General features: G+C 31.7%; 3 protein-coding genes across 5 annotated transcripts; 1 reads left to right on the top strand and 2 right to left on the bottom strand.

Moving 5' to 3' along the window:
* Nucleotides 1–1,973: 1,973 nt before the first annotated feature.
* Nucleotides 1,974–8,139, bottom strand: LOC101204722 (lipid phosphate phosphatase delta). 2 transcript variants are annotated; one of them, XM_004144624.3, is made up of 8 exons: nucleotides 7,693–8,135; nucleotides 7,505–7,600; nucleotides 7,354–7,428; nucleotides 7,131–7,261; nucleotides 5,485–5,588; nucleotides 5,269–5,397; nucleotides 2,936–3,051; nucleotides 1,974–2,759 (listed from the first exon to the last, which is right to left on the bottom strand). In XM_004144624.3, the coding sequence occupies exons 1-8, from the start codon at nucleotides 7,852–7,854 to the stop codon at nucleotides 2,352–2,354; spliced, it is 1,221 nt and encodes a 406-aa protein (XP_004144672.1). In that variant the 5' UTR covers nucleotides 7,855–8,135; the 3' UTR covers nucleotides 1,974–2,351. The 2 variants fall into 2 exon arrangements, with proteins under 2 accessions (XP_004144672.1, XP_031740185.1); XM_031884325.1 differs by lacking the exon at nucleotides 5,269–5,397 and having other exon boundaries at nucleotides 7,693–8,139.
* A 3,972-nt stretch (nucleotides 8,140–12,111) lies between these two features.
* LOC116403462 (E3 ubiquitin-protein ligase At1g63170-like) lies at nucleotides 12,112–13,541 on the top strand. The gene has a single exon (XM_031884640.1). The coding sequence runs from the start codon at nucleotides 12,677–12,679 to the stop codon at nucleotides 13,370–13,372; it is 696 nt and encodes a 231-aa protein (XP_031740500.1). The 5' UTR covers nucleotides 12,112–12,676; the 3' UTR covers nucleotides 13,373–13,541.
* A 561-nt stretch (nucleotides 13,542–14,102) lies between these two features.
* LOC101212401 (fatty acyl-CoA reductase 2) lies at nucleotides 14,103–19,394 on the bottom strand. Of its 2 annotated transcripts, none has more exons than XM_004144652.3 (9): nucleotides 18,817–19,394; nucleotides 18,312–18,415; nucleotides 17,964–18,163; nucleotides 17,632–17,732; nucleotides 16,695–16,830; nucleotides 16,410–16,571; nucleotides 16,080–16,161; nucleotides 15,438–15,823; nucleotides 14,103–14,525 (listed from the first exon to the last, which is right to left on the bottom strand). In XM_004144652.3, exons 1-9 carry the CDS (start codon nucleotides 19,157–19,159, stop codon nucleotides 14,360–14,362), a joined length of 1,680 nt encoding a protein of 559 aa, XP_004144700.1. In that variant the 5' UTR covers nucleotides 19,160–19,394; the 3' UTR covers nucleotides 14,103–14,359. The 2 variants fall into 2 exon arrangements, with proteins under 2 accessions (XP_004144700.1, XP_031739692.1); XM_031883832.1 differs by having other exon boundaries at nucleotides 18,312–18,406.
* Nucleotides 19,395–22,455: the final 3,061 nt, after the last annotated feature.

Here is a 22,455-nt window from a genome sequence, read left to right as displayed (position 1 = left end):
TAATTTTGTATACTTAATAACATTAGTTTTTAAGTACTTGTATAATCCTTGGTTTATTTAGTTATCTTTAAAATTATTATTATTATAACTTAAAATTGTGAGATTTATTATATCTTTCAATTATAAGGATAAATAGTTTTAAATTTGAGTAATTTACGTAAATATAATAAAACTCAAAATATTTACGCCTCATATAATAAAATTAAAAAAGCTTTTGCATCATTTTTCATAAATTTTATATATATCTTTGCGATTTTTTTTTTGTGATTTATTAATTATGGGTTATTCGGATGCAATTAAGGCTTGAAATTGAATAACTAAGGCAAAATTCTTTCAACATGGGGCATCTTGAGGCAATGTATGCCCGAGATTGAATAAAATAAAGATAGAATTCTTTTATCTCAGGCTTCTATCTAAATAAATCTTATACAACCTTCTTATCCAAAATGGTATAATTCAAATGTTCGATGTGATTATCATGTCGGATGAGTAGGACACTCAACTAAAAATTGTTTGGCTTTAAAAAGAAATGTGCAATCTTTAATTAATGCTGGATGGTTAATTAATCCATCGTGATCGATTCTCCAGCGATTATGGACTCAACTCTACTCATCATGGTTCCACTCCCTTCCAAGTATCTCCACCTCACCCATTATCTGTCCCACATATAAGCGTAATGGATCAATTCTACCCACCATGGGGACATTCTATGAACCTAATTCTTCACTTACCATCGTCGAGGTTCGAGATCCTAACGCATATGCCTCTTTAACCATGCATCTTGTTGTGTTTGTGGTTCCACTTCCTTTATTTAATCATTTTATTTAAGTTTGGTTTTAAATTATTTTCTCTCGATTGAGTTTTTTGGGCTTTGACTGGTTGTTAAGATTCGCTCCTAGTTTTCTGTTTCTGTTGGGCTTCTGGCTTTGTTTTCTTATTCGCTCTCGAGTGTGTTAGGGAGTTACGAAACTGTTTTAAGAATAAGAAAATCATAGACAAGTTGACAAGTTCGTGTACTTCTGTGGTGAGTGAAATTTGAAGATGGGATAAGGTTTTTCTTATCAATGATTAGAAGAGAAATTTGAGATTATCAAAGTTCAAGTGATGCTTGATTGATTGCATAGTGATATCTGATTAAGGGGGGAGGGTTTCCTTTGTTGTTTCTTTGAAAAATACTGGTGAATGTTCTACCGATTCATTTGTCAGTAAAAATGTGTCACTCAGTATAAAATGTTGAAAATGTATTTGGATGTCTGTATTATTGATCATAAGTCTGTAATCATGAATTATATCACAAGGCAATATATAATCCGCTCACTAGGTGTTCAACATGTCATCTCGCAGAGAGATACATGTAGAATGTCTAGGCGGCCACGTCTTTCCTTAGTTACATAAAGGGGCTTCGAACAGGGCATGACACCTAATGTCTCACTATCCAACCATCTCATTATCTCGCTTTCCAACCATCTCGCTATCCAAATGTCTCACTATCATAATGTCTCCCTCAAACGTGTCTTGTTGTCTCACTAACTTAATGTCTCTCTCAAACGTGTCTCATTGTCTTGCTCTCATGTTGTCTTGTTGTCTCTCACAAGTTGTCTCGGTGGCTCACTCTCACTCCATCTCGCTTTACATCCTTTTACACGTAACACTCTGTCTCAATCACATCATGAGCCAAATTTCAAAGGAGAGACAAACTCTAACAATCAGTTGTCGAACTACAAGTGAGAGATCAAGATTGTGGAATAGCGAGAGTGAGCACAATCCATAATCTGGAATTGTACATATGACGTAAGCGGAAGGTAAGTTGGCATTATTTTTTTTTTAAGAAAAAGAACATTTTACATATTGGGTCGGCTAAATTGATCATTCCTACAAATTTCCATTACATAAGGATCAAAATAAACATATAAAAGTATGCGATCAAAATGAATAAAAGTAGAAAATATGGAGCTATTTAAAGCAAGTGAGTATTAAATGCAATCTAATAAGCTTACTATTTCCAAAAATAAAAAATCATTTTCCCATCTACATAGCTCCATTTACATATAAATGAATGTTATAGACCAAGGAGTCTATAGTTCAAACTTCAAACCATCTACTTAAAGAAATCATTTGTTTGTTCAATTCCACCCTACAACCCATTTCCAGATTCTGTTTCTCAGAAAGTAGTCGCCAACGGCCACATTCGTTGGCTTCATATAAAATTGACCCACCTCATTATACAAAATAATGTCCATGACACAAGGACATGACTTCTCTAAACATTGACTATGCAAAATAACAAATATACACAGAACTTGGGATTCAGTTAGGTAAATCTTGAACTGATTGGATTATAGTTAACAAGATCACAAGTTCAAATAAGCAAAAAGAGAAGGAACAAGATCAACCACAGACCAAGCAAGGCCTGCATATTGAACGAACCTAATACCCGTGTCAATGTCAAACGAGTCCTGGCTCGAGAAGAAGAACAGCTTGTGCAGAGGACCACGTTGTTTGCACCCATCCACCTTACCAGTCGAGGATGAATTTAGCATTGGGATATAGCTGGTTGATCTTATGGACATGCCCAAGGTGTTTGAAACAATGGGAAGGATCCATTTAGCTAGAGCTTTGCTACAAAACTTTACCATTAATATGGTTGGTAAACCGACGAGCATCCGACCAAGAAACGTGAAAAGTGGGAGTTGTGGAGTAAAGATACGAGCAACGGCTTCATGGTGAAACTGATGGTATGTTTGCTGTACTCCTGCTACCTAACAGGACAGAATCTCTTATATATTTGAAGTAACACAAGCATGAAACTAGGAGGAATGAAAACTTCAAAAGAACAAGGGGCTTTTGACGGTATCCTTTAAAATGGCACCTTTAAAACAGATATCAATCTTTTATATTAAAAATAACTACATTCTGAAATAAAAATGTTGCTTACAATTCCAAACGCAACACCATCAAATGCCGTGTGGAATTCAAAACTTGGAGTAGGGAACTCGGGAGTAGGATAAGCAAAGAGCAGCAGAATGCTTAGGGCACCCCAGAAATAAATAACTGCACCAGAAATTGCATGCGACAAATAGATTGGTAAAAATTAGCAGTGGAATCACCCTAATGATAATGCACCTAGAGAGACATTAAAATGTAAATGTCAAACATGTTTAATGTAAAAATCAAAATCCATCCAACTCTGTTTTGTAGTGAAACACCTACTGCAAGTCCCACATTTCAGATTGCAAAATTCGTCAAATTATACTAGGTAACGTGATCTGTCAGTAATATCCTAACATTCCCCAAGATTGGAAACAGGAAAAGGGATACTGGATTAAACCTAATAACTATTGCTTCAAAGTCACTTGAGGACATATCACCAATATTATAAGAATGAGTATGATAGAATTGGTATTAGGGATATATTAGTAGCTAGATAGGGATTTTGTTAGGGATGTTGGTTATAAATAGAGGGTAGAGGAATGGAGAAAGTAAGCAATATTTTGGAATATGGATTAGGGATTAGGGCTTGAGAGTATCTCAAGATTGGGAGGGTCCATGTGCCTCTAACACTTGATTTATCTTGTAGTTTTGTTATCTAGTTATATTTCAATATATCCGGGTTCTATCAACTTTTGTTAGGTACTTAAGTATCTTCGAGAACCACATCCCAAAAGCTAGCTGAGGTGGGAAAGCCAAGCCATTTAAGTACAATATTGATCATCACATTCTAACCAATGTGGGACAAAAGTATCACATAACTATCTTGGTTCCTAACAATACCCCATCCCCAAAAAGTGAACGTCCCAGCAGCTACTTTGACAATACTTATCAGCCGCTCCCAATCAAAACCCTCTCAGTTCCACTCCAAAATGTCAAAAATCGGCTTTGATACCATTGTTAGGTAGGCATGATACCTAACAATGCATAGGAGGCATGATACCAAACAATGCTATCAGAGCCGGCTTTCTAGGGATGGGGTATTGTTAGGAACCAAAGTAGTTACGGGAAGCTTTTGTCCCACATTGAGGGATGACCAATGTGGTACTTAAAAGTGGTTTGGCTCTCCCACCCCAATAGCTGGCTTTTGAGGTGTAGTTCTCCAAGATGTTAAGTACCTAACAGTGTAGCAGTTGTCAATTTTGAACCTAATATAGACTCCAAATGAAAATTAGATCAGAAATTTCTCCTTTTTTTATCTCAAGTTTCTCTCCGTGAATCCGAAGGTACGAGTAAAATACACATTTCGTGAGTATAATTTGAAAAGGGATGGCTCCTACTTATGGCTCCAAACTGGATATTTTAGCACAGGAGTTTACTTGTTTTTAGTATCTGCCTTTAGATAACAATAATACAGCGTCAAGATGTCACTGTACAGCAAAGATAATGTAGTTACTTTAAAAATGTGACATCCTAATTTATTTTTTTTCCTTTTCTTTTCATTCTCTTCTATCAATTTCTCAGCCCAGTCTCTATCTTTCCAACCCCTCTTCTGTAGATTTTCTGCCTGCTTCTCTCTAGTCAACCCTACACTTTCTTCCTGAGATTTTACTTTCTCTTCTCTCCTCAATGTCCAGCCTAGTAAAATTTCAGCAACCATCTCAGAAACTGGAAAGTTTTAACTCAATAGCTGTTGCTAGAAGATCAGATAATGAATTATGTTCTTTCTGTCAACCTCTTCATCTCCAACTCTGAAAAAAGTTAAGGTGTTTATGTGGTCTATACTTTTGAGGAAATGAACAACGCTGAGAACAAAGGCAACAGCATCACCTTGGAATCTCTTCTAAGTTGGCACTCATTCCAAATGTAGCAAGCCTAGACAACTTCTTCTTTTCTTTCTTCAGTCCTTATGAAAGCTGAATTACCTTTTTGGAGGCTTCTCTCTTGGTGCTTATTGTAGAATGCTGGGGTAGAAAGCTAAAACTATGTCCCAGCAAGATGTGATGGCTTGTTTGTGACAAATATTGTGAAAATAAACCAAACAATAGAAAATTCTGTTCATTGGAGTGATCTTTGGAAAATCCTGTAGAGTTTTAGTTTTCTGAGCAGTACAACACCCTTTTCCAATTCCAATTGGATCTTCTTTCATAAATATCATCTAGTTTGGGAATATGAGTCCTATTTTCCTTGTCTTTTTTATTTTCCTTTTCATTGAATATGCATCTTATTCATTGAAAATAATAAATACTACTTATCAGAAGAAGAATTTCTTCAAATACTGCACAAACCCTTAATTTAACTAGCAGAAAAAATGGCGATAAATGTGTGAAGTGAATATACCATTTTGGCCTGTGGTAATGAAGCTGTCCACATATTCATGAACATTTGACCAAAATAAGAGAATCATCAAGCCGAAAACAAAACCACAAATGATGTCAATTGGGCTATGCATGCCCAAGTATATTCTTCCTGACATATAAATGAAAATTCTGAGATTGGAAGGGAAACCATAAAAGGTATAAAACTGACAATTTTACTTGTGAAAATAAGGCTTACCCAAGCCAATGAGGCCTACAAGCAAACAAACAAGAGCAAACCCCGCAAATGCATAGGAGGCATGTATATTCTCAGTATAGGATAGGATATAATACAAGAGGTATCTGCAAGGTCATGCCAATGGAAAATAGCTAGAGTCAAAACAATAATATAGGCTGCAAAGAATCAATAGATCCTAAAATCACAATGTATGACATAGTTGAAAACTTATGGCAACAGTATATTAGTAGTAAGAAAACAACCACCTCCAAATTTAATAAACCCTATTTTTTCAAGTGAATTTTCATTTACTAATAAGGAACTTTTTTAAAGAAGAATAGAAAAGATCAGATAGGAAACTTCAATAGACAACATGAGAAGAAGGATACTAGGAACTAATTTCCTCAACCTCGCTATTGAGTTGGAGGTCCAATATGGTCTGTGAAATACATCTTGTAACGGTTGGAAGGTATTAATATTTCAATTCTAACCAATTATTTTACCTTGAGCAAAAGGGAGAAAGATCATTTTGAATATTATACTAATATACACGGAGAAGAGATTCCTCCATGCCTTCTCTTTCCCCTTAGATTTCAATTTCACAACAAGACTTGAACCTATAAGCCCTTTCATATTCAACTTTAATTATATCTCGGTGAGACACAAGCCAGTCATAACCTAATCAGACACTCAATATTGAAATTGTAATTGTCTTTTACATAGGCCAAATACAGCAAGTTTACTAAATCTCTTTAAATGAATCTAAACTGGATAAAGCCCAAAACAACAAAGCAAATAAAAGGTGAGACAAAATAAATTAAAGAAAAATGCACTGCTGAAACTTCTCAATCCATCATAACCTCTTTCCTAAACAATATCGATGTGTTTTCAATCATTTAAAACTCTCAACAAGAGAAGGATCAAGTATCGAAGCTCATTTCACATTCACTTGAGACTTTCAAGACCTTTTGGTACATAAGTCATTTTACATCCATTACTTGCCACAACATTTGAGAATATTTGAAAAGTTGCACTTCATAACAAGGTTAGTCTTTTGCTTGTCGATAACTTGATTCTAAAGATAACATTGAGATCATAATTTGTTCAACATCTAAAAGTCTTCAAACTTAAAGTATGCCCTTCTAAAAGTCTTCAAACTTGGAGCAATTCATTTCAATACTTGCAAGCGTGCAGTATGCATATCACTACTCTCACATTTAAAGCCCTAATGACTCAGAGGAGCATCCTAGCTAACCAAACTATGTCCGATTGAAGAGAAAGAGAAGGCATAATTCTGCTAATCATCTTTCTTGTCTCCCTCACAGGATGAGCTAATCCAATAGTCGATGATTCACTCGGTATACTCAACAAGATCATTTATACATTCATTAGGTCAATCAAAATTAAAAGCTCAGAAACAAATTCAACTAAAGCTGAAAAGGCAACAAGTCACTGTCAACATCACCAACACCCACGTCAAAAATCTGAGTAGAGGATCGGGTCTCATAACCCAATATAAACAAAGAGTCTTGCTCAAAGTCACAGCCTAGCATAAACCTAACCCTGAGAGAAGAGAGACAAAAGAAATACCTCCAAGCAAATATGATACCAGAAAGGAAATAGCAAGCATATGAACCATCAACCATGGAGGAATAGGAACAACGTACCCAGATAAACAAACTGTATTTAGCGTGTGAGAAGAGGGCAATCCATATTCCATGGCATTTTCCTCCTCGTCTTTGGTAGCAGTTATTCTCCTAACAGGTGGGCAACTGGGTCTAGGAGCTGATATCACATCCTAGAAAATTCAACAGAAAAATTCCACATGTTGGATGGAAGCGGATGAGAAGGTTGAATTCAAGAGAGAAGACAAAGGGCAAGGCTAGTTACCTTAATGGAATTCCCCAAGTAATCACAAAACGCCATTAAAAGAGTCATTTGCCGAGCCAATTTTCCATGACCACTCTACAATTTGAGACGAAAAGTTAGCCCACAAATGAACTGTCGGGGATCAACAATTAGAGAGAGATCTAAAGCATACCCAGAATAGCAGCGGAAGAAAAGCGGTGTAGAAAGGCACAGAAACAATGCAAGACAGCCCAGAAAAAAGGGCATCGAAGAACGAATTCTGATATTTCTGCAGACCCAAAAAACTTTTATAAACGAAGAATCCAAACAAGAACAGAAACAGAAAACTTAAACATAATCGGTTTGGAATAATTCCAAAACCTGGATTCGAAGGATGAGAGGAGCGCCTGTGACGACATGTTGAGTCACCCAAGGTTGTAGAGAGGATCTGAGCTTGTGGGTTATGTTAATGTAGGAGGCCAAAGCAATCCAGGAGAGGAGCCCAAACAAAGCCACCGTTTGCCAGCCAGCAACGCTTTCCATTTCCCCCTCTTTCTTCTTCCTCCCTCCAAAAAGAGAGGGGTCGAAGCGAAGAGAATAAGAAAGGAGAAGAAGAAACAAGAGGGATGGAGAAATCAAAGACTGAAAAAGAATGTACAGGTGCTTAATATATCTGAGGGAAGTGGGCCAAATTTGGATACGTTAAAAAAATTGATGAGTCCATCAGATTTCAGAAAAGGAAAGAATGGGGAGAGGGTATGAACAGTTTTTTCCATTGTTCAGGGAAGTGGGGTGTGGGTTTCGGTTAGGCTTCGTTGGGATTTTGACTGGTAGATTTTAATGCCAGCACACGGAAAGCATTGTTCCATGATAGGGAAAGATTTGAATAAAAAGGCAAAAGGCAAAATTTTGGGAACGCCATTGATGAATTCATAAATGAGTAAGAAAATGGTTTGGTTCAAAGTTCAATAGATTAATATTGGGCTGTTATTGCCGCTTCATATGAAGTTTCCAAAGGGATTAACTGAATAAATAAATAAAATATACTTTTGGTTATGTCCATTTTATCTCTAAATACTTCTAAATTATCATGATTTAACTTAATGTTATGCTTATATTTCATAATGGATAAATTATATTGAATTAGTTGGAAAATAAATTAAAATAAAAGCTTTAAAGCACGCCTATATCTCTAAAATCTTTTAGTTTTAGTGGTATGATTTAGTTATTATTAAGTTCATCTCGATTGATTTCATAGTTTTTCGTGAACTCGATCGAAGAATCTCTACTTTGATTCTTCTTTTTCATGAATTTTGGTTTGCACAGATGATGAATCTCAGCCAACATTTATGACTTTGCCCCGAGCTTGAAGGAGTTCTGAGATCATATAAGTTTCAAATGCATTTTGCAGGGTCATCTCGAGTCCAATTTCTTCGATTACCACACATAATGTATGAAAAACCTTAATCCTATGACATTTTAGTGCAATCTTTCTCGAGTTCTATTGATTATTCATGTAATCTCGATCGAGAATGCCCCAAAATTTTTCCAAGATTTATTACACAATATTGATTTACGTATTTTCTTTTTCTTGCAAATGTCTCTTTATCAAACAAAGATCAACTTTTGGTATTTTTTAAAACCAAACTTTGATGGTTTCCATAAAAATTAATAAGAAAAAAATGAATGGTAATGATGTTTTTATTTCTTTTAAGTTTCATATGGTGCTTTTGAAAGTGTTCTTTACACATAATGCAAAGTTGAGGTATCATTCTTCCAAAGTTTTTTTTTTTTTTTTTTTTTTTTTTTTTTTTTTTTGCTTTATTAAATAAGTTAAATAAAAAAGATAAAAAATTTAAACTTATCCGTATATTTTAATGATTTTATTTTAATTTATTTTTTAACTAATTTAGTATAATTTACACATCATCAAATACAATTAATACTCACGTCAGTATTTAACCGTCTAGTAAGTATTCAGTTAAATTAAAGTTAACTTAAATTTTTTTAGCAAATGCGAGGATCCAAGTGTCTGTTTTGAAATTTCGAGAACGAAATAGACATGAACTTCAAATGTTATGATCAAAAAGTGCATTTTACACGAAAAAAAAAGTTAAAACCTAAACTTTGAAATATATATTTGATAGAGAAGTATGACATGATATTATATCAATTTAAACACTAATTTCAAATTAATCCACCGTATAATAAAAAAAATACAAAAACCACTCCTTTTAACTATAAGATTAATTACAATCTCACCTTACTTACAAATCAATCAATTCACGTCATTTCTCTACACATTGCCCTCTCTATTTTCATCGTCTTTTTCTCTTCCCATTTTCTAAAAAACAATATTCATAAAAGTATTATAATGGTACACCGGGATAAAAAAAGAAGAAGAGGATTTTCCCTTTCTTTATTTCCTGTTTCGATTTTCTTTTTATGTCAAATTGATATTGTGTTTGAAGATTATATGTTTTCTTTCGAAATGTTTCTATGATTGAATGAAACTCTCCCTCGTTTTCTTTATATCTCTTAAATCGGATTGTGATCACTCAAGTGTTTCTTGTGATTGAAGTGTTTTCCTACTTCCATACCCAAGCTCGTCTCTCCCTCTAGCAATACTTACTATCAAAATTCATAAAAGTCATATTAATGAATACAAAAATTTTAGTTCAATATAATGATATTGCCCCTTCATTAGTTTAAAGTTAACAGTCAAGTCAACCATTTGGTTGAGGTTTCAAAACAAATTAAAAAAATGTTTTACCCTAAACTTAAATTTTATTAGATACCTATTTTTAAGTCACAAATTTCAAATTAATTCACCGATTATAATAATAACAAATTATAACAATCAATTTTTTTTAAGTAGAATTTTAGGGAGGAAGCTGGAAGACCATACTAATTAGCGTTCCTCACCTAAGCTATAAGATTTTTCTTATACTTTGGCTGATTTTAAAGCAAAATCAGAGTCTACCAACTGACCTTTGAGTTGTTGGAGGAGTTGATGCGAACCCAAACCTAAAATTCTACCATTTGAATTTAGTTTCTTTTTTATAATATTAGTTCCTTTTTTTAAATGGAAAACAAAGTTCTTAATTGTTTTATTGTTTATTTTGAATACAAAATGTTTTTCTACGAAGAAATAATTATTTCCAAAAGGTTTATTATTTTTAATGTGTGAGGTTACGTCAATTTAGGCTTAATCAACTCTAAAATGGTGTTAGGCAAATTAATGTGATTGAGGAAAAAAAATATCATTTCATGTGTGTATTTGTACAATTAAGAATATTTGAATATTTTGTTAAAATACTATTTAATACTTAAGATTAATTTTATACATTCTTATAATATACCCACTCTTCTTTAGTTTGTTGAATACTAATTTTAATTTGAGTGAATGCACTCAAATGGTTATGCTTAGTTAACTATTGTATATTATTTCAAGTATTGCATTTATTGAGAGTATCTAAGTATATTTTTTTAAAAATAATTACATTGATTATTGCTCTTATAAGATATTTTTTATTCTTAACATAATTTATTTAGACTCGTATGTACATTAAATGAGAAGTTGATTATTTTATTATTATTATTAATTTTCTTCAATTACATTGTAGTTCACTTTGCCCAATTAGACTCAATAATATTATAACGTATTGTGTTTTTTTTTTCTTTTTTTAAAAAAAGAAGAATTTATGTGTAATCTCTTGAACTGTATTAAAATATTTCTCACCATTATATATAAAATAATTGTATTAGTAAAAGATGTCAAAATAAATTAATTATTATAGTTACAAAATAAATTAATTAGTTTTATTGTATATTGTAAATATCGTAACCATTAGTAGCAATTGATTAAAAATTAGATGGATAAAATAATCCAAAAAATGTATTTTCAAATAATAATAACATAATTTAGTGGATGACTTTATTTATTTATTTCTTTTTTATAACCATCCTAAATGATCTATAACAATGGTATATAAAACAAATCTCTACTATCTATATTATAAGTTGACAAAATAAATTAACTATTGTTATTAAAAAATAAATTAATTAGTTTTGTTGTATATCGTAAATATTGTAATAGTATAATTGTAATTTATTAAAAATTGAGTGGATAAAATAGCTTTAATTTTTTTAAAAAAACTTCATGGTCTTAGTAAATAGAATAGACTATAGATAATAGATTATAATATTTCAATTTGATTATTTATTTTTTAGGTTAAGAAATCTATTTTAGTTGTTGGTGTGATTCATTATTCTTATTACTTTTTAAAATGTTGTATCTCAATATAATTTTAAAATATTTTTTAAATAACAAATAAGAAACAACGACTTATAATAATAGTAATCATTCAATAATGTAGAATAAAACTCTTGCATGAATTAAACTTTCTGAAACAAAAGTTTAAGACTTTAAATTTAAGAATATGTAAGTGGTGTATTTAAGAGAACATATAAAATGTGTATTCAAAATTTTAAATATGCAATAATTATTTTAATATATAACATTAACAAGAATAACAAATATATTGTTAACGTTATTTTATTTAATGATTTGGTTCCAAATTTCAATTAATTATAACTAAAATGAAAGTTGATAGAATAAGTCGGAAGGGTAAAATTCACCTAATTAAAATGATTTTAATTTCAAGATTGTTGCTTTTTAATATAAGCACCGATGTTTTTTAATTTTAGACGTATTTTAGTCGGAAAGAAGTAAAATGGGTCATATATTTTTATGTATATACCCATAATACCCTCCTAAAGACAACTATTGAATATTGTATGTTGTACATTGAACGTACATCTCACACCTCGTCCAATCTCAACTATATAGTGAGATCATTCCAAAGACACTTTTTTTATATAATCTACCTTCTAATTTTAAGTAGATTTTCAAAAAGTAAAAGACATTTACCTTTGCTGAAACAATAAACATTTTTATTCTAAGGGAAAATAAAATAAAATAAAATAAAATAAAATCAAATAGAATCAAATCAAATAAAACAAAAGTAAAATGAGAAGGCAGCGAGGCGGTGGTCGACGGAGGAAGCTGAAAAAGAGCCGTTGGTCAAATCCTGGCGTCCACTAACCTCAGCCGTTGATCATCTTTCCATCAACCGCTGGAAGTGTTTTTCCGATGTCATAAGTAACTATTCTAAATTCAAAGTGCCTAACGTTAACTTTATTCATGCTTCTCCTTCTCCATATATATCAGATCAGACCCATCCCCTTCTAATTTCTCACTCCTTTAACAACTTCACTTCTCATCTTTTTCTGCTGTTGTCATCGCCAATTCAAATTCTTCTTCAATCTTTTCTCTGCTTTAATCAAACTCATATCCATCACTATGTCTCTCCCAATCACTTTCTCCTTCCAATGCTCTATTCGCCGCAACGGCAAGAGCAGTCTTGCCACCGACGGTCAACCGTTGCAATTCGTCCAACTCCGTTTGAGGCACTTCGGCCAATTGGTTCATACACCTTCCCAGCAAATCCTTCAACAAACTTCCCCCACTTTAATTTCCGATACTCTGATCCCTTTCTCTCTGTGGGAGCTTGAAGATCCACCTTTCATCTCCTACTTCTTCCTCTTTCGTTTTCTCTCTTCCTACGATATCTCCGCCGCCGTCTGTGACGCCATCTTCTACAATATTTCCTCCTTTGCTGGTCAAATATTATTGGCCGCCGATAGCAACATAAATGTCAACTTCCACATCATAGCCGATGTGGATATCGTGTACACGCACTGGGTGGACCTGGACCCAGCAGAAGATGCCCCGGCGGTAAGGAAAGGGGCGTCAACATCGGTGATTGAGAGGGTGATGAAGGAGAAATATGATGGGAATGGAGGGGAAGAGAAGGAAGGTGATGATCAATGCAGTGTTTGTTATGAACAACTGTATGGAAAAAGAGAGAATGAAAACGAAAAGGAAAAGGAAGTGAGCAGAATCCCATGCGGGCACATGTATCATAAGTCATGCATTCTCAAATGGCTTAAAATCAGCAATTCATGTCCTTTGTGCAGAAGGGAATTAGAAGAATAACTCACTAAATCTCATCTTTTTTTTTTCTTTCTTTTCTTTTCGTAATCATCTTGATTATTCGAACACAACATTTTCTTTTTGTTGGTCTGTGATAAAAAAACAGTGAATATTTCTGTGTGATTCTTTTGAACGAATACAAAATTTTATAATAGAAAAATACATTAGTGAACTTGAAATTTGGTTGATGATTCCATTTATGGTTGTTTTTCTTTCTTTTTTCTTTTTCCCTCTTGATTCTGAATTTTTGTTGGAGTTTGAAACTGTGGATGTGGAAAAGCAGAAGAAAGTGAAACAGAAAAGGAGGTAATCTAAACAGGTCTGTAAAAAATAATCTGGGAAAAGCTCAGGATACTAAAACAAGCAGCACAAAAGGGAAAAAAAAGAATGTCTAAAGGTAACACTAGAAGAAAGTGAAAAAGACAAAAAGAAAAAAAAAAAACTAAATTTACTATAAATCTCAACCAAAAAATCCAAATTCAATATAATCCTCCTGATTAAAATTCCATTCAAATTATTCAACATTTTTCTCTCTTAATAATTCATATACTTTTTGTATAATGAAACTTAGAAGAATCATTACATGGAAATAAAAAATAGGACTGGGAGGAAGAGAGTAGGAAAATAGAGAGTAAATTGGAGTACAACATGATAATTATTATCTATATTGAAGGAGGAAAATAACATTTTATTTAAGGAAACAATATATCAATCAATTTAAAATACGCATAGGTGGAGGCAAAATAACTAACATCTTCATTCAACAATCAAACAACAAATTTTTCCATAAAAAGAACATTCATTAATTACAAAGAAAGTGAAAGGGTCAAAAAACTTGGTATGACCCCAACTTTTTGGAATTACTTATTAAATGAAAAAAGAAGGAGAAAACCCAAAAGAGACGGTGTTCTTATTACAGGTTATTGATTTTTTCTTTTTATATATATATATATCTTAGGCAATTTGGGGAATATTTTAGGTACATATTAATTAATTAATTCCTCTTTTGCCCTTCATGACATGCCTCCTTAAACCAGGAATATGGACATTCGTAATGTAATCCGTCCAATCAATGTTCTCCACGTCAAATCCAAATTCTCTCTTCTCTTCTTCACTCATAATTTCCATTAGTCCTTGAACATTGCTGTTGTCAAATCTGCATCAATTCATCTACTGTTTTTAATCACAAATCATTGTTCTAAATTTACTTTCAAATTAGTTACAATTTTTCTACTTTTTAAACCTGCAAATTCAATATAACTTTGACTCAGTTGAAGTAAAATGTTACAAACAAAACAACCATTAACTATACGTTTTTAGTCGTGTCTTTAACTTTAACAATTTTGTAATTGTACTTTCAAATTTAAAAGTATAAAGATTAAATTGTTATTAATTTATGATGGACTGCATCCTTACTCAATCTTAATTTAAAAATGATATATTTATAAGTAATGAATACATCTACAAAAATTTCAAATAATAAAATTACCAACTAAAACTCTAAAATATATATATATATATTAAAAGACATATCAGGGTGAATATGTAATTTCAATATTTTTTTTTCATTTTTACAAATTTAGTATCAGGAAGAAACTTTTGAAAATAAGAAAAGTTTAATAGCTCTTATTGTCTCTAAAATTTTATTTCCCAGAACAAACTAAAATGTATGTAAGAAAAACAATAAAATAAACATTAAAAAAGTATTTTCAAATATGATAAAATAATTTTTTTTATAAAATAGAAATCTATCAATATCTATAAAATCTTTATTATATTTTATAAATATTTATTTAATAGTTTTTACCATTTATAATGTTACTACTAAAGAAATTTGAAACAAATGCTTAGTACTGTTTTATCCTACAGGTAGCCAAGTATATATTTTTTGATGGGAAGAGTTGTATAAATAGAGTGTATAAGTGTGTGTTTTTTTTTTTTAGTATTAATAATGAATTTGATTAGATTTAGTCAAAACCATAGATATATTAATGTTTTAAATTAAACAAAAGTATTAAAATAATTAATAAGTAGGTTTAGGTATTTTTTTTCTTCAAAAAAGACATACCTTCCATTGAAGAAGGTATAAGGCTGGTAAATATGAGCCAAGTACTTAAGTTGCTCAACGGTCTTTTTGCAAATAGCTTCAAGCTTCTTAGAGAGCTTTCCGTCGGGTGTGGATGCACAACGTCGGGCAGCATCCCGCCAAAGGTGTTCGGAGAAGTCATCAACAGAGTCAAAGAGCTTCATGGAGGAGACACGGATAGGGGTACCGTCAACATCGAGGCAGGGCGAAGAGTTGTAATGCTGGTGGAGGAGGTCGGCGAGGCGGTTAAAAACTAAAGGATTGGCGACAGAGGAGGCGACATGGTAGATGTTCATGCTTGGCCTTGGAGCTCTTCCATGCCTTGCCATTGCTGCTAATGTTGCATTCACCACCATGTCTGCTGGCACCTAATATTCAATACAACCAAAAATTTTCTTTTTATCTTTCATTCTCAATTCAAAATTAATTACAACTCTTTTTCTGAATGCACATAAATATATTTTTGTTCAATGTTGTTTGTGTGCTCAATTCAAGCACAATCGAGTAAATATGATAGTGCTTATAATTTTAAATAGGAGTAACTTGTAATTTTATTTGAAGTTAAAAAGTATAGAGAGGTTATAAAAGTTTAGAAGAAAGAGGAAGAAAAATGAGAGAACTCACGACATCAATGACACCATTAGGATCCACCAAAAAGCCAGTGAGTTGCCCTTTCCCATAGTACAAAACTATAGGATCCATCATTCTGCATGCATCAATCAATGCTTTACATTATTTATTATCTATAACCACAATAATGATTTATTTTCTTTCAAATTTAAAATATTTTTCTCAACCTTCAAATGTTTTTTCTTTCAGTACTTAAGTTTTGTATATGAACAATATATACATATTTTTATCATTTACTAATTTTCATTTATTGAGAAATATTTTTCACAAGTTCACAATCCATATGAAAATGAATTGAATTATAAAAATGGAATTAAAAATTACCTATTTCCTTCCATCCAACCAGGGAATGGGTCTTTGAAAGTGCTTTCAATGACACTTGGCCTTATTATAGCAACAGGTACTTCTCCTCTCATTTCATCAATTACCATTTCTCCCATTGCCTTTGTAAATACATATGTGTCTTGCCATCCATATCTTTTTGCTCTATTGCAACAATATCAAATATATATATATATATCATCCCACAATTTTTTTTTCTTTAAGAACTCATTAATTAATAACCTTCCAATTTTCTATTAAAAAAAAAAAAAAGAGGCTTAGGCATACCTTTCAAGGCCCAATTCTTTCATGTTTTGGCCCATGCCATTACCTTCAAAAGCCAACTTCATTTCACTCTCAACATCCAACTCTTTGCAAAATGGCTTTTCCATTATTCTCCCTTGCCTTTGTCCATTCACATATGCTACATTTTACACATTACAAATCAACCACCCATATAAATTAATTTAGGGTTAGACAGTTCAAACTTCTAACCTTCTAGTTCAATATATATATATATATGTCTAACTTTTTTTTTTAAGTATATCAATAAAAACTTTATCATAATATTTAAATGTTTTAAAACAATTTTATATTTTAAATTTTCAGTAGAAAAAATTACTGCCCTCACAAAAATACAATTAGTCGCCACTTAAAATAACTCAAAATTTAACCATTTCTTTTGTATAAATTTATGTGAGTTACATCATTAATTTTGTGGGGTTTTTTAATTATAAAAAAAAAAATTATGTTAAACTAAAATAAGTAGTATTTTGTTTAGAAAGAGCAAAGATATAAATATATGAATAAGTAAAGAATATCCAAATTAATTAACTAATTATATTACTATTAAAAATCAATTTTGATAAGACATTAATTATTGTTTTAAAAGTAGATATTTCCATCCCTGAACCACTATTGTATAACTTCAATTAAACCAATTAATTTGACACTAATTGCAGGGTATAGTTTTAATCCAGCAAATTAATAGACATAAATGATTCAGATCTTAATTAATATTACTATTAAATTACTCATTTAATATACCTATTATGTTTTAAAACACACCAATGCAAACCCATAGTGAGAATAGTTATAATATAAATAAATTGTAGTAGTTTTTTTCTTTTATTGATAAGGGGAATTAAACCCCAAACTCGAGAATTAATCATACAAATTTGTACATAACTTTTAGTTAAGAGTAATGATGAGTGGAATTAGTTACCTGTTGAAATTTGCAAGAACAACTTTAGTTTTGAGCATTTTTTAGCAAATTCCATGAGGTTAGATGGTCCCTTTGTGTTAATGTCAATAGCAACATCGTATCTACAAGTTCATAACATGATTATCCTACGTTAAAATTGGATAATAAACAATAATTTGTAGTGTGTTTGGAGTAACATAAAAGTAATTTAGGTTTTTTTTACAAGTAGTTATGAACAAAATTTAAAAATATAAGTTATTAACGACGACCATGAAACTGAAGTGTAAAAGAATAATAAAAGTTGATGAAAGAAAGAGAAGAAAAAGAGGGTATTAAGGCGTAGGGTAGGGTACCTTTCATCAAAAGTTGTATTGGCAGCGGAGTTGACAATCACATCAACATCACTTGCAATCAAATGAGCAAAGTCGACATGTATTCCCACATCTGATTCACACACATTCCCCACAACAGGAATCAGCTTGCTCGTCATAAACGACATGTAGTATTTCCCATGAATTTGTCTTAGACATTTGAAAAGTTGTGCATTTATAATCTGATGATCATCAAAATTCCAAAAAATAAAAACTTTTATTCATTAATGATTAATTCCCACTAGGCACTAAATTTATAGAATTAATAGAAAAATAAAACCAACAAATCATTATTAAATTTTGTTGGGTAATTATAATAGAAATACATACGTCATTTTTCAACCTGTCTGCTGCAGCTTCTTCATCTTTAGCCTTAATCAAAACATAAATTTTACCCACATCTGGTGCTGTCCTCAGTATCTTCTCTATAAGAACTGAAAATTTTCAATCAATTCAGGCTTTTCCTTTGAAAAAATTTATAATATCCTTATTATACTTATGATCTATTACCTATAATTTGTGATATTTTGTTAGGTTTAAAATTATTATTTAAAAATTTTAATCGGAAAATGAATTTGAACCTTGTTGTAAATAAATAAATTTTTTTGCTATTAAAAAAATAGTAAATAGTATGAGAACAAAAAAATGATCAAAAAGTAAAAAGGGTTTAAAACAATTTATTGTACCCAATTGGATTGGAGACTTAACAATAGTATTGGATTGAAAAGTTTAAAATAATAATTAGCTTAATAAAAGGTGGTTATTATATTTTTAGATGATGTGTGAATCTCTACCTCTGTCGCCTCTTACAAACTTTGTAAAAATAAAATGGTACCTTTTGCAAGAAAACCAGTGGCACCAGTAATGAAAAACACTTTCCCTCTAAGGAATTTGACAATACCAATCCCTCCATCCTCATCCTCATCCAAATCCACATAAGGAACCAAACTCTTCACACCAATTTCGTCGCTTTTGCCATTGGGCGGGGCCAAAACCACGCTCTCCGCTGCCCGTACCACCACCGACGACGACGACACCCTCTCCGTCGAGATTGAAGGTTTCAACGCACCACTACATGCAACCACACGCATGCTGATATTCGACAACGTGGACAAAGACCGCGGACCGCATTTAATGCTTGGCATGGTGGAGAAAGGTTTGAGAGTCAAAGTTTCCATAACTTGAGAGAAAAAAAAAAGGAAGAGAGGAAGAAAGAAGAGGAAAAAAAAGAAAAAAAAAAAAGAAAAGAGAGAAGGGAAAATGCAAGTGAACAACACAAAGGGTTTTGGATGAGAAATGGGTTTGATTTTGTTAAAAAAGAGGGAAAAAGTGTGTGGGAGGTTTTAAAGGAGAAAGGAGGAGATGGAGTTTAGGTAAGTTTTTGAAAAGAGTGTGTACTTAATTAAAGCTTGTTAATTTCTTTATAGGTGTGATATATATACACATATATTTATATATTTATTTAAGTCAGCTTATTGCTTTGATTCTTTTTAAAAATGGCTCTCTTTTTGCCTCTACACATTATTCATGCTAACCAAACAGCTAAAATTATGGTCAATTTTCTTTGGTTATTGCTCAAAACAGTTGCCTTTTCATGTCATGTACTTTATACCCAAATGTACCAACCTAAAGAGTGTGAAATTCTTTCTTTTCAACTTTCCCTTTGGTCAATTCCTTTCTATCTTTCTTTTTTTTCCTTTTTTTCCTCTTTTTATGGAAAGTTGATCAGAAGAGTTAAATTATAAATCTGGCCTATATGATCATTTTAAAAAATATTAGAGTTCGGTCCACATGATTTTAAAACATCATCAATAATCTAAAGTTGTGTTGTTCATGAGGTCTCGAGTTTTACCAAATTATAAAGATTAAATTCTAATGATAAATCATATAGTCTAAATTATATCGAGAAACAAATTTACAATTTAACATTCCAAAAAATTTAAAGTGGTTTTGGTATAGACTATTTGGAAACAAAAATTGGATTTGTTTAAACAATGGTTCAAAATATGTTTTCATGATAGGTGCCATAAATAGTGATAAAAACAACTAAATGCTATAAAAAAGAACAAATGTTTTTAAAAGGATTTTTTTTAAAAATAATGTCTTTTGGGAAAGTATTTTAAAAAATAGAGTAGTTGAGAAAGTATTTTAAAAAATAGGTGACTGAAGTCGTGTACGGGGTACACGACTTCCACAAATCGATTTGGTGTCGTGGACCGGGCTTACGATATCCGAGTGGAGTCGTGGACCCGGCCCACGTTTTCTGACTGGAGTCGTGTACCCGGTACACGACTCCCGTACAGCTGGCACATTTTGCCGCGTACGGTGGAAGTCGTGTACCCCGTACACGACTTCCGTACAATGAGTCAACGGTCAACAGTCCAGTCAACCGTAGGGTTCACGGGTGGACGTAGGGTGCAGAGGGAGCGGACACGTGTCGCGCATGCAGGAAGTCGTGGACAGGGTACACGACTTCACCTATTTTAAAAACCCTAAATTTCTCTCATTCTGCCTTCATCCCAAAACAATTTTTCCTTCCTCTCTAAACTTTTCCTCTTCGTCTTTTTCGTTCTTCCTTCGTCTTTCCTTTCCTCTTCCTTCATCTTTCCTCTCCTCTTCCTTCATATTTCATCTTTCCTCTCCTCTTCCTTCATATTTCATCTTCCTTCATCTAGTTTTTTCTCTCATTCATCTTTCATCTTTCCTCTTTCTAACCCATTCTTCCTTCATATTTCAAGTTGTATAAATAAAAAGTTGAACTTTTTTAAATTAATTATAAATTAGAAGTTGCTAATATATGATTTAGATGTAGAAGTATTCTTAATAATATCAATATATAATATATATTTTTTAAAAGTAGAGAACCAAGTATTAAAAAAAACGTTCAAAATTCTTATAAGATATCACTAATGATGTGTTTAACTTTGGTTTATTTTTTAAATTTGTTCATAATAAACATAAACTACCAAAAATTTGGCCATTTAAACAAAAACTAATTTTGTTAGGAAGTCGTGTACCCCATCCACGACTTCCGTCCACGTGGGTCAAACTCGTGCATACGTGGAGCGAAGTGGTCAAATGTGCTGACATGTGCATTTAGGAAGTCGTGTACGGGGTACACGACTTCGTTCAATTTCATTTGGAAGTCGTGTACCGCGTACACGACTTCCTTCAATTTCAAAAAAACACCTATTTTTGAAAATAGTTTGGGAAACAACCTTATTCTTATAATTTCTTTCCCAACTACCCTATTTTTGAAAATACTTTCACAAAACACATTATTTTTTAAAAAAATCCTTTTTAAAATCTACTCTTTTTTTTTTTTTTTAGTTTTCAACATTTAGCATGGTTTTTAAAAATAATGGTAAAAAATAAATAACAAATCAAGAACTTAAGTGGGGAAAAGAGTATTTTAGGCTTAATATTGAAAAACCAAAACCAAAAATAAAAAACTAAATAGTTATCTAATGGAGTCGTAAGAAGACACATATTCTCTGATCTCATAACATATATGCACCTCCAAAAAACTTAAATAATTATAATTATAACGATTATAATAACAAAATAACAACAATTTATAATCTATATTAATAGTTCTTAAATAATTCATTCATCCAAAAGTTTAAGATAGTAGGTAAAGACAAATTTATTTATGGATAATTATGATGGACAATAATTTTAAAAATAATTATTAAGTATATAGCAATATTTTAAAAAATTGCAAATATAATAAAGTCTATAGACCAATATTTGCAACATGATCTATTAGTAATTGAATTATAATTGACAAACTTTTACAGATTTTGTTATATTTGTGATTTCTTAAAATTGTTGTTATACATGTTAATATTTTGAATCTAACTGCTATATTTGAAACTATTTCATATATCACCAACATTCCTCTCACCTGTGGACTTGAAATACTTAAAAGGTCCAACAAGTAGAAATAAATTTTAATTAGGGAGAAAATAATATTATAAGGATTTGAACACATGAGCTCCTTGAGCTACCTACTCTATACTATCTTAAGCTTAAATTTATCTTTACCTATTCACTTAAGCTTTTAAGTCAATTGGTGATTTAAGATGGTAATAAAGCTACAAACCCACCTCCCCAATTAAAATTCATTTCCAACTCTTGGGCTTTCAAGTATTTGAAGTCCATAAGTGAGGGGAGTTGTGAAACCCCAAAATTTCTTAAACCTTTGGAAATTATTAAGTTGATCAAGGACAAGAGGAAATAGAATTTATAAGAAAAGAGAATAAAATACTTGGAAACTTGAAATTTAGGTTTAGGTTTGAGAAAAAGAGAAAAGTTGAAAATTTTGGCCAAGTGTCAAGAAGAGACACATTAGGCATTTGGAGGTTACATGGGTGACAAGGAAAAAGACTAAAGAACCTCCAAAGGAGTGTCACTAGACAAGGAAACTTGTCTTTAGAGGTTATTTTGCTAAGTGTTATATGTTGGAGTTGTT

Source organism: Cucumis sativus, chromosome 4 (genome assembly GCF_000004075.3).
Source record: "Cucumis sativus cultivar 9930 chromosome 4, Cucumber_9930_V3, whole genome shotgun sequence".
Taxonomy (NCBI): domain Eukaryota; kingdom Viridiplantae; phylum Streptophyta; class Magnoliopsida; order Cucurbitales; family Cucurbitaceae; genus Cucumis; species Cucumis sativus.
Note: the sequence above shows the minus strand (reverse complement) of the source record. Positions and strands in the feature narration are given on the sequence as shown.

Excerpts from the sequence above, each read along its gene's own strand:
- LOC101204722 (XM_004144624.3), bottom strand. The coding sequence starts at position 7,854 with ATGGAAAGCGTTGCTGGCTGGCAAACGGTGGCTTTGTTTGGGCTCCTC. Across the intron at positions 7,262-7,353 it reads ACTTGGGGAATTCCATTAAG|GATGTGATATCAGCTCCTAG; the intron begins GTAACTAGCCTT and ends TGAATTTTCTAG. Across the intron at positions 2,760-2,935 it reads ATGGTGTTGCGTTTGGAATT|GTAGCAGGAGTACAGCAAAC; the intron begins GTAAGCAACATT and ends CTGTCCTGTTAG.
- LOC116403462 (XM_031884640.1), top strand. The coding sequence starts at position 12,677 with ATGTCTCTCCCAATCACTTTCTCCTTCCAATGCTCTATTCGCCGCAAC.
- LOC101212401 (XM_004144652.3), bottom strand. The coding sequence starts at position 19,159 with ATGGAAACTTTGACTCTCAAACCTTTCTCCACCATGCCAAGCATTAAA. Across the intron at positions 16,831-17,631 it reads GTTCTTGCAAATTTCAACAG|CATATGTGAATGGACAAAGG; the intron begins GTAACTAATTCC and ends TGTAAAATGTAG. Across the intron at positions 15,824-16,079 it reads CTAATGGTGTCATTGATGTC|GTGCCAGCAGACATGGTGGT; the intron begins GTGAGTTCTCTC and ends ATTGAATATTAG.